We start from the raw sequence: 16,378 nt of genomic DNA, 5'->3' as shown, positions 1-16,378 counted from the left end.
TTTTTTAAAAAAAAAAAAAAAAAAAAAAAAAAAATTAAATTTTGGGCACATCATTGAAAGTGCCTATCACAGTAGGTAGTCCTCACCCTCTGTATGAGGCTGCACCTTATGCCCTGATTATTCTTTTCTTTCTGCCTCTCTTTCTGACAGTTCTCTGGAACAGTCTGCACCCATCCTTTCCCTCAAGTCCTGGCCTGATCATCTGTTCTTTTTGTGGTCTTTCTCTGCCTCACATAGTGTTTTATTGTAGTACATTATTATGTATAGCAGAGTGCCGCTATCCAAAGATACTTGGTATCATAAAATTCTCCTTAAAATAAACCTACTTAAAACTGGGATCAAATTTACAGTAAATAGTGACCATAAAAGTTTGTTAGAGACCTTAGTTTCAAAAATGAAGTCTATCTTATTTAACAGAGTTGCAGTTTCAAGCATGGGCTAATTCACATGCAGAAAGACTTAACTCTGGGCTCTTTTTCTTGACTTTGTGTGTGACTGTTGGAGCATGGTTGTGAAGAGCAGTTGTAGCTCAGGACTTGAACGATATTCCTCAGAACTCCTAATCCTCGGAGAATCAGAACTTTCTCCTGCCAAGAGCCTGCGTTATCATCATCCTTGTCAGTTGTCTCTCGTTATTATTTAGTCTAACAGCCTTATTCTCATCTGTCACTGGCTGAGTTTGCACCTGGTGCAGTTTTTTATATAACTTTCCTTAACATTATGCAATCTTGACTCTGCAAGATTTATAATTTCACTTTGCAGCTAATTTGCATGGTGCATGCACCATCACGTGCATTCTGATAATGGTGTAACGGTGACCAACAAGTACATTGTGCACTGGGTAGGGTTGGATAGTGGAGAGGGATATTTGGATAAAGAATCGATTATATAAGTGGTCAGTTCGTCACTATATATTTTCATTTTATGTTGAATTTTGTGTTTTTACTCAATCCTGAAAGTGGTAGGTCTTGTGTTATTGCTATTTAGGTTATGAAGCAACCCTGTACAGATGTTTCTGAAATACACATTCCTGAAAAATCTTACATTCTGCCAAATCATACACTAAAAGGTCCAGACTTTAAGAGAAGGAAAGACTTGGGTAGGTCACTCAAAACCTGTTTAAATTTGTAACAATGACTTAACAAAAGTTAAAAGTAGATCACAGGGAAGGATTTCTTCAAGGGATGAGGATTCCTCGGGAATATAGCCTGACTGGTGTGTGTGGCTTGTAGCCTCCAAGTTATAGCCAGCTGCTGCTCCTGTTCCCTTAGTCGTCTCCACTCTGGGAATGGGCGTCTCAGCTGTTAGGAGCACGTCCATCCTCTAGTGCCTTCTTCTCTCTTCAGCCTCCAGCCAACTGTAGGCCTCTAGTAGGTGGTCAGGCTGTACGGGGCTCCTGGGGAGTTGCTCAGTACGGTACCATGTTCTTGATGAGTGTGCCTGAGAGATTTGTTAGGTTTCTTATAAAGAAAGAAAGAATACTACACCAAATATTGCATGTCACCATAAGAAAGAAAAATTGATGGTAGCTTCATGGGGGAAGGGAATGTGAGGGTTGAAGGTGGCAAATTTTGGAGATGATCAGATACACAGAGATAGGAAGAATAATGCAATAATCACTTCTAAGACTGATGGTGGCTTGCTGTCCCTTCTTGGTAGGGTATGACATTAATGTGATGAGAACATCTCATATGAATCAGTGGAACTTCTATGTTGTACTGACATTATTTCCTTATATTCCAGTTGCATATGAGATAATTTGATTTACAGAAATAGCAAAACCACATGTACTTATTTTTCTAGTTCATGTATATTTCATTTTCCCAATTAGATCCAAATGAGGCAATTGCCCCTGGTCAGTGTCTGGCACTACTTACAGGGTAATACACATATAGCAGCAAGAAAATACTGAATTAGTTGAAAGTCTGATTTAACATTTTTTATAAGTACATTTTAATCTGTCAGTAGGAACTGAAGATTATAAAGTACTTTATGTCTTTAAAATTAAACGTATCTCAAAATACTGTATTAGTGCCATTAAATAACCACAGCTTATTCTTTTTTTCATTTCATGTTTTGAAGAAGAAAGAAGATTGGATATAGATGAGAAACCTCTAGTTGTGCAGTTGAATTGGAACAAAGATGATCGGGAGGGCAGATTTGTTCTTAAGAACGAGAATGACATCATTCCTCCTAAGGTAGGCGTCCTCGGTATCTCATGCTGATTTTGGTCCAGGGCCAGGTCTGACTGAAATAGGAGAATGATGTTTTGTTATAGGAGTTCCTTCTCTCTTTTGCTTCTTTTCCTAAACTCTTTTACCTTCATCCTAGAAAATAATTTAAGAGTAATCCTTTTCTTTCTGCTTTATCCTGCATTCATCTATCAGTCCCAGATATTGCTTCTTACTTTTTCAAAGAAGAGTTATATAAGCTTTTGATACTGAGGGATTTAATGATCAAGTAGTTGGCTCCGATTTTTTTCTAAATTATAAAATTAAACTTGTCTTAAGAGTCAAAAGGGAAAGTAAAGCTTTGATAACCTACTTATATGTGAACTTTTAGATGCAACTTAATAAAGCATATTTAAAAACTTCATATTATATATGCAAAGTTAGGAATCAGTAAATTTTCTTGGATTTCTTTAGATGATATAATAGAATGATTCTAAAACTTTCTAGGTAGTAGGATATCTGGAATTTCTGTGCCTACTCTTTTGTGGAATACTATGAGATATTGATGTAACTTGAAAATAACTATATAATTTTATGCTCAATCAACTGGCATCTCACACAAGAATTCAGTATTAACAAGTGGTAGCAGTTGCAAGGGTTAAGAATATTTTAAGGAAAAATCTTTAATTTTTTTTCCTCAATAGACTGGAGAAGTCTATATTCACTTTTAGTGTTAGGATATTTTCATTTTATGTGATGTCAGTGTTCATGTTGAAGAGTCCATATATATATATATACATATATATATATGTATATATAAAATAAATTCTTGACTTGACTTTTTACTGTGCTCTTATTTACCTATTAGATTATACATAAAAAATAATGGGTCTCTGTCATCATCTAGTAGGCCATGTTTGTAGGTTAAAATATAAATTAAGAATAAGCAAACAATATATGGAAAAGAGGTTAGAAATTTTTGCACAAACACAGTACTTATAACTTTGCTTCATAAAAGCCACTTTATTATGGCTTCTCAACATTTCTTTTGAAATTAAAGAAAAACAGTTATAAAGTAGACAATGATTTAAGTTCTTTATTTTTATTTTTTCATTATTCATTTTATTCAAGTTACTTTATGTAGATTATTTAGCATTTTATTTTTTTGCAAATTAGATTTCATGATTCCCATTCTAGTTTTTTTTTGTTTACTGGCTTTGGTTTTTTGCTTGCTTGCTTGCTAGTTTTAAATTGAAGTAAACATATATGTTGAAATGCACAGATCTTGGGTGCACAGTTCAGTTAGTTTTGGTGAGTACACTCATTTAGCTCTCGTTCCGTCCAGGTGAAGAGCATCTCCATCACCCCAGGCCTTTCCCTGTGCAGCAGCTTTGTTTTTGTCTGGGGTTAGCTAAGTTTTTGGTAGCTTTATGCAATTCATTGTAGTAGCCAACATGGTGATAATGTTACTTTTTCCAGAAGACTCAGAGTAACGGACCTGAAAAGCAGGAAAAAGAAGGTGTTATTCAGAACTTCAAGAGAACTCTGTCAAAGAAAGAAAAGAAGGAAAAAAAAAAGAGAGAAAAAGAGGCATTGAGGCAGGCATCTGATAAAGATGATAGACCTTTCCAAGGGGATGACATGTAAGTTAATTTTGGAAATATTCCTTTTACTTTGTGCTCCAAACCAGATGTTTTTAACACAGCAAACTTGTTAAGTTTTATTAAACCAGAAAGATTATGAGAAGGATGAATATCAGTCAAGAAATGTATTGGGTATATATACTTCTGGTTCTTCTGTGTTTAAGAAGACTGGAGGGACTTTTACCTAAGCACGGTTCATGTTGCCAGCACCTGTCGCTGTTCTGGGGAAGAATCTCTGCAGCCACAGTCTTGCTGGTCTTAAATAAGCAAACTGGTCAATATTAATTGTCTTTTCTGAGTAGACCACTGATGCCAGTGATCTCTTTATTTTCAGCTTGTCCTTTTCTCTCATTTCTGTGGTTTTGGTTCCAGAGGCAGCAGTGGTTTCTTACGTATTACCTCAGGTACACTTAACTCCTGGTCACAGGTTGGCAAGGCCAGGGAGAAAAGCAGTACCTCCCTTTTAAGGTTCAAATGCACCATCTGGTTTCTTCCAGCCCCATCCCCCATTCCTTCTTCTGTCACTCGCATGCTATTGTGGATGTACTTTCCCTGTCTAAAGGTACATAAGCTTCCGACCTCAGAGCTGAGGGAATAAGAGAAATCACAGTGTTTTCATTTTAACAGAAACGAGACATCAGGAGAAACTGGATTGTCCCCCTTTTGTGGAGTTTCTAGTTCCTAGATCACCCTTGACAGTTTTCAAGTTGTTTAGTTAGTTCATTTACTTATCATTTGCTTGCTCTTAGGCAGTGTGCTGTTGCCTTGGTATTGACAACAGGGTATTCTATATATTACTTTTCTGTTCCTGAAGTAATATACATTCATTTTAGAAAGTCATAATATGTAGATTTGCCAAAAAGGGTAAAGAACTCACCTGTCGTCACTTGAACCCAAAGATTACCATAATCTAGTTTGCTTAAGTGCATACACTTCATATGCTTACATAGAGAGGTTTTTTTTTTTTGTCTTTTTTCGTGACTGGTAAGGGGATAGCAACCCTTGGTGACACCCGCACTGCACTCAGCCAGTGAGCACCCCGGCCATCCCTATATAGGATCCGAACTCGCGGCGGGAGCACCACTGTGCTCCCAAGCGCCGCACTCTCCCAAGTGCGCCACGGGGCCAGCCCACATAGAAGGTTTTAAACAAAAATATCACAGTCTTTTGAACTAGAACTTTTCACTTGATATTTTTTCACTAAGATATATATATTTCACAGAAACATTTAAAAATGACTGTGTGGTATTCTAGCATATAGTTCTTCCATAATTTATGTAAGTGGTCCCTTTTTAGTGTACTTGTAGGTTGTTTACAGTTGTTTTGGTACTGTAAATATTGCTCCATGAATATCCTTGTTTTACAACTTTGGAAACTCACCTGATTATTTCCTTAGCATGTATTCTAGAAGAATGGTTATCAGACTGTGTTTGGATGCTTTAATGTGTTCCAAACCCATTGTCACACTGCCTCTTACTCCTGTGCAGCCCCCAAGAGCTCTCTTTTCCTTACACCCTCACAGGTCGTGGGCATTACAGCTGTCACATACAGTATAGCATATAATATCTTTCGTAAATTAAGTTTTTTATTATTATTAATAATGTAATATCTTTCCACATGTTCTTAACTATATGTATTCTTCTGTTGCGGTAGCCTCTTTAAGCTTTTGTTGTTGTTTTTTAATTGATTCTAAGTGTTCTGTATGTGTTGAGGATATGAAACATTTGTCAGTGAATAATGTTTAGAGTGGAACTTGAGCCCATTTTGGATGGTATCCAAATGAGCTTAGATATTAATCTATTAGGCAATGAAGCCTGTGTAGTCACTTGAGTATAGTATTTAATAAGGCTTTTTTGTTGTTGTTTGTTTGTTGTTGTTTTTTCGCTTTTTTGTGACCGGTAAGGGGATCACAATCCTCGGCTTGGTGTCGCCCACACCGCGCTCAGCCAGCGAGCGCATCGGCCATCCCTATATAGGATAGGAACCCGTGGTGGGAGCGCCACCATGCTCCCAGCACTGCACTCTCCCGAGTGAGCCACAGGGTCGGCCCATAATAAGGCTTTTTTTAAATGTAGTTAGACAAGAGAAAAAACTTTCATGGATATATTACTCATATATGAAAAATATCAGAGAAAAGGAGAGTTTAAAACTTATGCTTTATGGCTTGTTCTGTTTATCAATTTAGTTTATGGGGTGATATGTGATTTAGAAAATTAGCTACTTAAAATGAGTTAAATTTCAACTTGATTGACTAAAAGCTTGAATTTTTTTATTAAATTTTTTCATGGTTAAAAATTATATCTTTAAAGTATATTTATCAAAATTTAGTTGAGTATACCAGTTTTTCTGTCTTACTTTAATATTCATTTTTTGGCTCATCATTCTATACAGTTGACTCCTTCACAGAAACAGGTGGAGAAATTTCCTTTTGAAAATTTAATCTCAAGAAGGCAAATGTTGGTAAATCTTTTAGGTTTTAAAAAATCATGCTGTTTAATTTGGGATCTTCAAGATTTGCTATAATTTTAAGATAGGTTTTTCTATATGAATGTATATTCAACCCTGTATTTATTTCTTGTGGTTGGAATGTTGTGATATAATATCATTTATAACATTTAATATTAATTTAATATTAATATTTAATAATATTTGGTCTGTTTTAGAATAACACTGGTGGGAATTACTGAAATGTGTAATCTGTGTTTTTCTTTTAGCTTTATTAATGAATACACAGCAATTAAGTTATACAAAGTCACTATAAAATAGTTATAGTTATTGATTTCTGCTTAGTTTAGTATATTAGTTTGTATTGAGAGAAACTGTATATCCCTTATCACATAGTAATTAGTACATGGTAAGTAGTACACAACAGACCTATTAGGGTACAGATATAGCCAAATAACATCTGTGATTTTGATTTTTGTATGATTACAGAATATCTGTTTCTAATATTAAAAGATCTTTTAAATGTTGTTAGTGCTTTTTTCTCTTACAGTGAGAATTCTCGACTGGCTGCTGAGGTTTACAAAGACATGCCTGAAACCAGCTTTACTCGCACAATTTCTAATCCCGAGGTGGTTATGAAACGACGGAGGCAACAAAAACTGGAAAAGAGAATGCAGGAGTTTCGGAGCTCCGATGGGCGGCCTGATTCAGGTGCAGACATTGAATTGTTCATCTCTCTTATATTTCTTGTTAAGAGTATTATTTAATTACACTTTTTAGATATGCATGAGGCCTTCCTTAACTAAAGCAATAGGTGATATAGACTCTTAAATAAACATGTACTGTATGCCCAGTACAAAATCAGTTTTGCCTTATGGTGAAGAGTTCTGTTCACATAGAGATACGTTTAGTTACATATTTTTCTTCCATACGACTCTTTTCTTTCTTTTTTCTTTTTTAAATTCTGGAAAATTCCAAATATATAAGATAGAAAGATATAATGAACTTTAACATATATGAGAGAAAGATATAATGAACCCTCAGGTACCTATCACCAGGTATTCATAATTAACAAGTTGTGTTTCTTCTCTACTACAACATACATTGCTCCCATTTTCAAATAATTATTTTGGAACAAATCTCAAACTTCTTATTATTTTAATCTATAAATATTTGGTATATTTTCCTGAAGGATAGGTTCTTAAAAAAAAAACAAAAAAACACAGTACCATCATTACATATAAAAGAATTGGCAGTAATTACTTAACATCAGGAATTTACGTAGTCATTGTTTAAATTTTCCTGATTGCCTCAGATAATTTATATAAGTTGGGATCCAAATAAGACTTCCACATCACGCTACATGGTGACTTGATTCTGTTTCTATTACAGAAATTGCTGAGCACTCCATTCTCCCTGAGCATACACAGGACTTTATGATGTTTCAGTGTAGCATTCCAGACGGACGCTAGCTGTGAGGGAAGCTGCTCCTGAAGCTTACGTGCCACTCTAGCATTGTGTGTTGATTTTGACCCTTAGCTCCCTGTAACTGAGTTTTAGTTATGTATTTCACAGGAATTGTAGTGTTGGTGAAACCAGGAGAGTGAGGGACTTCTTGTTTCCATAAACGTTCTAATAGATTACTTTTGAGACCCAGGTGATTCTTTATAGAATCTTGTTCTGTCAAGGATTTGAAATTTATAAATATATGCACACACGCACCCCCTAAAGGGAAAAAATAAAGGAAGGGAAAAGAAAATAGGACGGAGAGAATATAAAAAAGAAAGGTAGTAAAAATTTTAAAAAGGACTAGAGGAATGCTCAGAAATACCGACATGTGCTAACCACATGCCAGACCTGAAGGCACTTTGTGTGTCGTGGGAAGGAGTTTGACATTTTTACTGAGATGAATTTCTGAAGATGAATTCATGATTCCCTTGAGGAATATTCAAGTATGGGCCAGGGGTATGTGAATCATGATAAAGATAACTAGCTTGCTTAGAGTACCAATTTTTACTTATTTTTGGTGGCTGGCCAGCAAGGGGATCTGAACCCTTGACCTTGGTGTTATCAGTACCACACTCTAACCAACCGAGTACCGGCAAGCCCTTAGAGTATCAATTTTTATAAGTAACTTAATAAAATATTTTTATAATGAAGTATGTTTTAGTGTAGACTAGAATGCAACAAATATGTGTATTTTTAAGATAAAATAGGAAGCCTTTTGCATGTCACTTAGCCCATGCCTTCAGATATCCATATCTATTTTCCATGGCCATTGTATACTTTGATGGAAAAATTTGATATGCTTTGTTAATAAGTTGCTGAAGAGTATTGAGCTGGCAGTTTAGGAAGCTTTCAGCTTAGCCTGGTCTTCAGATCTGGACAGATTACTCTGGAAGCAGGGTAGAAAATGGATATGATGAAATTGCAGTTAGAAGCAGGCATGCCTATTTAAAGTACTGTATTGCCTGTATAAGGAGTAAAGGGACTCTGATCTCAGTCATTGACGTAAAGAGAGAAAGGACTGAAGAAATGTTTAAGAAGTAGAATTATCAGGAACTGGTAATGAGCTGGATTTTACTAAGGAGGGTAGGTGTTCAGGATGACAGCCTGTTTTTAATTGGGTGGGTGTTGATGTACTGTGGAACGAAAGAATTCTTGGGGGTGGAACATAGGTTTCATTTTACATGTGTCATATGACACGTAAATTCAGTGACTCTCAGTGTGAGCACTGCTAAGCAGTGTCAGATGTAGATAAAGATTTGGGAGTGATCTGTGTGGTTGGGAGCAGTATCACTGGGTATGGATGACATTTGCTGGGTGGAAATTATACAGGGAATACAGAAACTTAAGAGAAAGCCATTGTTAAGAGGAATCAGCAAAGAAAACAGAAAAAAATGAAAAACTAAGCTAAGTCTTTCGTGCAGACTTATGGCTTTTTCACTGTAGCAAAGTGTCACGAGACTGATCAGTTATTCCTAATGTACGTCATCTAACAGGAAATGAAAATAGAGTTTTGCAAATTTCATGTTTGCACTTACTGCAACTGGAACTCAGGTGTCTTTTTCTAAAGTGATTCTAAATGTTAGCTATCTCTATTGTTGGTGTAAAATAAAGTTGTGCTCAAAGTTGTCAAAATGTTTTTTCAGGTGGAACGTTGAGAATTTATGCAGATAGTTTAAAACCAAACATTCCCTACAAGACAATCCTGCTGTCTACTACAGATCCTGCAGACTTTGCTGTGGCTGAAGCTTTAGAGAAGTATGGTCTGGAAAAAGAAAATCCTAAGGATTACTGCATTGCCCGGGTAATAACTTTATCAAATCAATAGTTCTTACCAATGTTACACATGCTAGGACTTCACATTTAAATGGAAAGATGCTCTTTAAATCAGATTTAACCTAGTTTGTTTTTCTCCCCACTGTAACATTTATAATCTGACAAACTGAAATCATGTGTTAAATATATATATAAAAAACCAGCTATGTCCCTTCCCTTACAAAAGTAATATACGTTCTTTTTATAAAATAAGAAAAGTATAGAAAGGCAAATTGAAGAAAATAAAAATTGCCTGTAGTTTTACTACCAAAGGATAACCACACCAGTAACATTTTGATATACATCCTTCTAATTGTTACTTTGCATGTGTAAGTAACTTAATTTTATTTGTAGTAAAATCTGCTTTAATAATCATCTATACTTTCTTAGAGCTAAAGAATATATCTTTGAAACCAGTACTCAATTTTATGAAATTTTATGCCTCAGAATTGATTTGGTAACACTAAGTAAAATCAAGCAAGTTTTCTATTCTGAGTAATAAACTATGTGGAAAATTCTTAATCTCTAAGTCAGTCACAGTTATATGCTAACTTCTTTATTCTTACTATTTTTCTTTGAGGATCTCAATTGACAGTAGATATTGGAACAAAGATGTTCCTCTTTCTCTCATCTTAGCAAGTGATGATTGAATGAGGGTGACTGTTTGTTTTAATGGCCCCCCCAAAAAATTATGTAGGAATAAAGTACAATAAACTACACATATTTAAAGTCTGCAGTTCCATCAGTTTTGACATATCAATACAATGAGCATTTTCTTCCTCAGAAGTTTCCTTATTCCTGTTTGTGACCCATCCCTCCCTCCATCTTCCATCCCCTGGCAAACACTGGTCTGCTCTCTGTTACCATAGATTAGTTGCATTCTCTAGAATTTTTATATAAACAGCATCATATAATATGTACTCTTTGCTTGACTTCTTTAACAGCATAATGACTTTGAGTAAGTACCAATTTTGTTTCTTGTTTTTGCTTTTAAAAATTGTTTATTCTAGCTTACTTGTGTTTTCATTTAAATTTTAGAATCAGCTTGTTGGTTTCTACACAAAACCTGCTGGAATTGTGACTGGGTTTACATCTGCAGGTGAACTTAAAGAGACTTCCCGTCCTAACAGTGTTCAGTCTTCAAATCTGAGCCAGGGTGTAGCTCTTCATTCAGTTCTTCAGATTCTCTCTGCAGTGTCTTGTAGTGTTCAGCTTAGAGGTCTTTTGCCTCTCTTTTGTTAGATACAAACAGAATAAAATAAAAGAGCGTGGTTGAGTTTGGCTTTTTATCTTTTTGCTGAAAAGCTAAGAAGTTATATTCATTTGGAAAAACTAGTAGATCTGTAAGTTTATGAATATATCCCAATTTTCAACTGAAAGTAGATGGGAAAACAGATATTTTTTTCCCATTAAAATGACAATAAAGGAGTAAAAAAATTGTTTAAATGCATAAGAACAAAGAGAATGAGAGGAGAGCTGATGAGGGTTGTCAGTGAAATCTTGTAGATGTGAACGAGTGGTCTCTAACTTAGGACAAAGTCAACAAATGCCTGTGTCACAACCCCAGGAACACTCAGGAACTAGAGGCTTTCAGTACTTTCTAAGGCAGTATTGATATTGGGCTGAAAAGAGAAAATTGGGTTGAAAGTTTCTATGAGAAGTAGTAGACCCCACCAGATCCCCTTCCTTATCCCAACTATACCATGTCATCTGCCCAACTGAAGGCTGGAGTAACAATGATGGGGGGAGATGAGGTATTGAACTTGGGAGGCCTTAGATTTGGAAGTAACAGGTGTAGCAGAGGGTGACAAGGGTCTTTACTGAAAACAGGAAGACGAAGTGAAAGGGTATACCCAGAATACTGATGGCCAGAAGATTTATGAATGCCTCTCAGAAGGCACTTGCTGGCAAAAGAAGAAAGTTGTCTGTATGTAAACCAGCCTTTGGAAGTTCTAGTCTGGTAACCTCACTCTGAGCCTGCCAACAGTGATCTTTGCCCATATGTATAGACCTTACATTCAGCTTCCCTGAGACTCACTGTCAAGCATGAGTGGATACCCAGCATTCAACAGACATTTGAAAAACACCTTTAAAATGAGGACAGACCAATACGAACAAATAAAAGTACTAGAGATAAAAGGGGGAAACTGGAGAGAGCAGGTGGAAGTCTTCAAAAAACTGAGAGACTCAGAGAGAGAAAGAAGATAGTACATTCATGGAATAAGACCAGAATGATATAAAGAGGAACAGGCAGAGAAAGAGCTCTTGGAAATTAAAAAATATAAATAAGGGATAGAGGAGGGAAATGTTAATAAGATGGGTGGAAGATAATGAAAGCTACCGAATATGTAATGAAAAGGAAGTAACAGAGAAAAGGTAAGAAATTGAGATTATCAGTTTAGAATATCTAACATTTAACTAAAGGAGGACAAGCCAGAGAAAAGAAGAAATGGAGAGACAGAAGTTATCAAGTTAGGTGGATGGAAGAAAGACATTTCAAAACATGCAAATCAGACATTTACCTCCCATGCATCCTTTCTGAATTTCTGAAAAGGCAGTAGAGGACATTCTCCAGCAGAATGTTGGAGTAGTCCAGGAAAGAGACAACACTCACTTCAGCGTGATGATAATGTCCACAGCTGAAAATAAATAGCAATAAAGAATATTGTTTAGAAATATGATGGCAAGTATTAATTGTCATATCTAAGATAAACAAATATCCAGTAAATTCCTGAGTGTATTTCTGTAAGGATTTTTTTTCAGTATTGTGTGCATAGCAATAAACAAGAAGCAAACTGCAAGCCTATCATTAAGGAATGCTCATACCACTGATTATCATGTCCTGCAAGGTTATGAATTAAATCTATACTAGTTGACCTGGAGATATATACATTTTATACAGTACTCTGTTTTTATAAATATACATTTTATACAGCAATCACCATAAACAAAATAAAACCAAACAACAAAATGCTTTATGTGTGTATACATGAGCATAGAGAAAGTTAAATGCATAGGAAAGATACACGCCAGCTTATAAACTGCCGAAGCAGGGGGAGGAGAGAAGGAAAGGAGACTTAAAACTATAGTACACGAGTAAGATATGAGCCCCTCATCAAATACACTCATAGGGTGATTATGGAAAGCATGGTCATGAAGATGTAATTATCTCACAGTTGTTTTCTTACTCTTTTCTCCTCGTACTTTATCTGTATTTGAGTTTTTTACTATGAGCCTGTGTTATTCAGAATCAGGAAAAAATAGAGGAAAGTTCATTTTATTGTGGGAATGGGGGAAGATTTCTAACATGGGTATTTGTAAATTGGATGCACCTTTTTATTCCTTTAGAGTTTGTTTGGTAGGAAATAGTAAGAAATAGTATTGATACATTTGAAGGAAAAAAAAAGTGCTCCCAGAAATGAAACAAAAAAATTGTATGCTGGACTTTTAAATAGTAGGGTTCATAGGTAAACAGTGTCACAAGCTGAAATTCTGCCATACTGGGGTGGGGATGTTGGTGGGGTAAGTTTGGAAAGTCAAGATAATTAGTCATTCTAAAGGAAAAATACTTGAGATAGAGGACATTCCGGTGCATTTTCCTCCTGGCAGTTTAGTATGAAGTAGAGGAGAGTCATATTGTATATGATGTTGGGATTTATGACATTATTGCTTTTCTATTCAGAAAAAATAGATAGCAAGCATTATTATATGTATGGGAGACATAATTCACCTATAGAATATTTAAGTCCATGGATATGACAGATTTTGTAAGTGTTTCTTATACTTACAATTGCTTAGTAACTGCTGTAAAAGTTTCTAAGTCAAAATAGTATCGGTGAAACAGTAATGTGAATAGAGTCTGCATTACTGAACAGAGGCCTGATCCTCTTGTAGCCGTGTCCCCTCTGGGGTTGTGAACACTGAGGGCAGGAAGTGTAAGAATGCCTAGCATCGTGCCTGATACCTGGTGTTTCTCAAGTGTTTGCTAAGGGAATGTTTTTTACTGAAGTGTATATAAATCTAGTAATAATCAGTTCTACAGTATTGCATATGATATGGTATATGATAAAGAGCTTTATAACAGTTTTGTCTTTCCAATGATTTCTGGCTCATTTTTACTCATGAAAATCAGTAAGTGAAAGAACACCTTAATCAGCATCATGAAGTTATAAAAACCTAGTTTGGGCTTTTATGGACAGTTCCTTATGAGATCATTTGATGATTTCTTTGAGGGTCTCCTGTAGTTCTGGTTTTCTTCTCTATTATTTCCTTACCAATTTTCTTTTGCAAGCTTAGGCAATACAAATCAAGAGTTGATTATTGTTTTACCTTTAATTAGAAATTCTTTATTTTCTCTGCTTGCCATCTCATAAGCTGTAGTTGTTTTGTATTCTTCATTTATTTGTTGTTTTATTTATTAATTATTTAATAACTTATTTAAAAGAGCTTCTAATAAAGGGAGACAGAAAGACCAAGAAATAGCAGTGCAAGCAGGAGCTTTAAATTAGAACAGAGGTCAGCGGAGCCTTCCAGGAGAGGGCTGTGCTCGAACTGAAGGATGAATGTATGTTAGCTAGACACAAAACGTGAGGAAAGGGCTCTTCCCGCAAGAAGGGTATGGGAACATGAAATACGTGCCCTACACTGAGAACTCTGAGCACTACCACGAGGCTTGGCTCTAAAGGTACGTCGCAAAGATTGAGACTAAAGAGATGAGTGAAGGTCAGATTCTGAAGTAGTACATGTTCCAAGCTACGAAACTGGAGTTAATACAAAATGCTGTGAAGAAAGATTGATTAATTTAGCATACATGTGTGTTTTGATAACTGTCTTTTTTAAGGTAATTTGAAGTAGCATAGAGAGGAATTGCAGGGTTCTGTAGAGGAGTCTAACCCATCTGGTATATGAGCATGATGATACATTTGGTGACATTAAGGTCTATTAAGGTAACATTATTACATCAACAAGATGTTGAAAATAATGTTCAGATGCCAATGGCTTGGCTTATATTTTCTACAGTTGTGTTATAGTTAGTGTTAATACTGAATCAGAATGAAGATAGAGCACGAGCCCAGCATAGTACATAAGATTATTGGACAACTGTCATCTCCTACCTTACTCTGATACAGTATTTCTTGGGGCTTTCTTAGACAATTAAGAAAATTGTTTGGCTATAGTGAAAACATACAATGAAAAGTAATATAACACTATGAATTTTAAGAGAATAGTGAATACAATATCTTTAAATAGTTGCTTAAGAACAGTTGTTGAATGAATGAATGAATGGCCTTGTAATATATCTAAATGGTCTGAGTAAAATTTGATCATACTGGTTGGCTCAGTTGGTTAGAATGCAGTTTTGATAACACCAAGGTCAAGGGTTTAGGTCCCCATACTGGCCTACCACCCAGAATAAAACAATAAAATTTAGTCAGAAAGCAGATTTTCTGTAAGAAAAAGAAAACTATTCTGGTTTTTCGTTGCATGATAGTTATCCTAAGAAATCTTATATTGTATTAAATGTTTTATAAAAACAATTGTTTGATGTGAAAAGGTGGGTTATGGACTAGAAAGGTTGAAATTTGCATTAAATTATCTTTCCCTAAGAAACTACTCAGAAATTAACCACTACAGTTTGTTAAAAATAAAAGTACTCAGACTAGTTCTCTGTGGAGTCCAAGTAAATAAAAACTGCCGAATCAGCTGACTATGCTTTTTATTGTAAGCTATTTTCCTTCAGTTTTGTTAGTGATTTTTTTGATGGTGAGAATTGTTTGTAGAGCTTGATCAATTTAATGCTACAGTGACTTCTTTTTTTGTTGTTTCTGTGTGTTTGTTTTTGTTTTTGGCAGCTGGCTGGTACAGGGATCGAACCATGAACCTTGGTGTTATCAGCACCATGCTCTAATCAACTGAGCTAACCAGCCAGCTCCTACAATGACTTCTTTTATTCATTCAAAAACAATGATTTTTCTTTTAAATACTTGCTAATTTACTTTTTAGTATATTCACAGTTAATTATTTTCTTTTTCAGGTTATGCTTCCTCCTGGAGCCCAGCACTGTGATGAGAAAGGTGCTAAAGAAATTATTCTTGATGATGATGAGTGTCCTTTACAAATCTTCAGAGAATGGCCAAGTGACAAAGGTAAGGAGTAATCTCATTTGTTAAAGAATTACTTCTATAATGTGTTAGATTTCTACATGATATACCAGTTGTTGAAGTTAGCAGACAGTGTAGGAGACGTGTTCTGTTTGCTGTACAACTTTCTGCCTCCTTCCTGGACTTGTTGGATGGTTCCTAGGGGGTGCCCTTGTCTTCTCCCTAGGGCCACACTCAGCTTGTGTGAATCTCATGCCTAGGCCTTGAACAAAGTCACAGCACAGGTGAGGACTGCATCTCCTGGAGAACCCAGAATGTTAGCAGTATATCAAGAAGTGCAATGTCACTGTCACCTGCCTGCAGTAGGACATCTTTCATATGACCTGATGAAACGTGTGCTATTTGGACAAATTTGTCATGATAGGGAAAATAACCTACAAACTTAACAATTATCCAGTTCTTTAGTCATTTCAAATAATGAATTCACCACACTTTGTACTATTCAAACATTTCCCCTCATTATTTCAAAGCAGCGAAAATTTAAAGCTGTGTTTTTGATGAAATATAGTTTTCTTACTTTCACATTCACATCATAAGTTAACAGTTGCTCAGTAGAGGGCCTTTGCATTAATAAAGACATGAAAATTTATTGCCAGTTAAACATATCAATATTAAATGTAGATTGGTAGTTTTAAAA

At 35.5% G+C, this 16,378-nt stretch overlaps 1 protein-coding gene across 1 annotated transcript in view; it reads left to right on the top strand.

Moving 5' to 3' along the window:
• The window catches only part of MLLT4 (myeloid/lymphoid or mixed-lineage leukemia (trithorax homolog, Drosophila); translocated to, 4), a gene marked incomplete at its 3' end in the record, with an annotated part of 44,412 nt that overhangs the window by 3,326 nt on the left and 24,708 nt on the right, over positions 1 to 16,378 (top strand). The window contains exons 2-6 of the mRNA XM_008583427.1: positions 2,083 to 2,198; positions 3,651 to 3,814; positions 6,810 to 6,970; positions 9,412 to 9,569; positions 15,615 to 15,726. Of these exons, the coding sequence (XP_008581649.1) occupies positions 2,083 to 2,198; positions 3,651 to 3,814; positions 6,810 to 6,970; positions 9,412 to 9,569; positions 15,615 to 15,726 (711 nt within the window). The remainder of the gene's footprint in view (positions 1 to 2,082; positions 2,199 to 3,650; positions 3,815 to 6,809; positions 6,971 to 9,411; positions 9,570 to 15,614; positions 15,727 to 16,378) is intronic.

The sequence above is a fragment of the Galeopterus variegatus genome, unplaced genomic scaffold, assembly GCF_000696425.1.
Source record: "Galeopterus variegatus unplaced genomic scaffold, G_variegatus-3.0.2 Scaffold2911, whole genome shotgun sequence".
Lineage (NCBI taxonomy): Eukaryota > Metazoa > Chordata > Mammalia > Dermoptera > Cynocephalidae > Galeopterus > Galeopterus variegatus.
The sequence above is the reverse complement of the archived record's forward strand: the minus strand, read 5'-3'. Positions and strand labels throughout refer to the sequence as shown.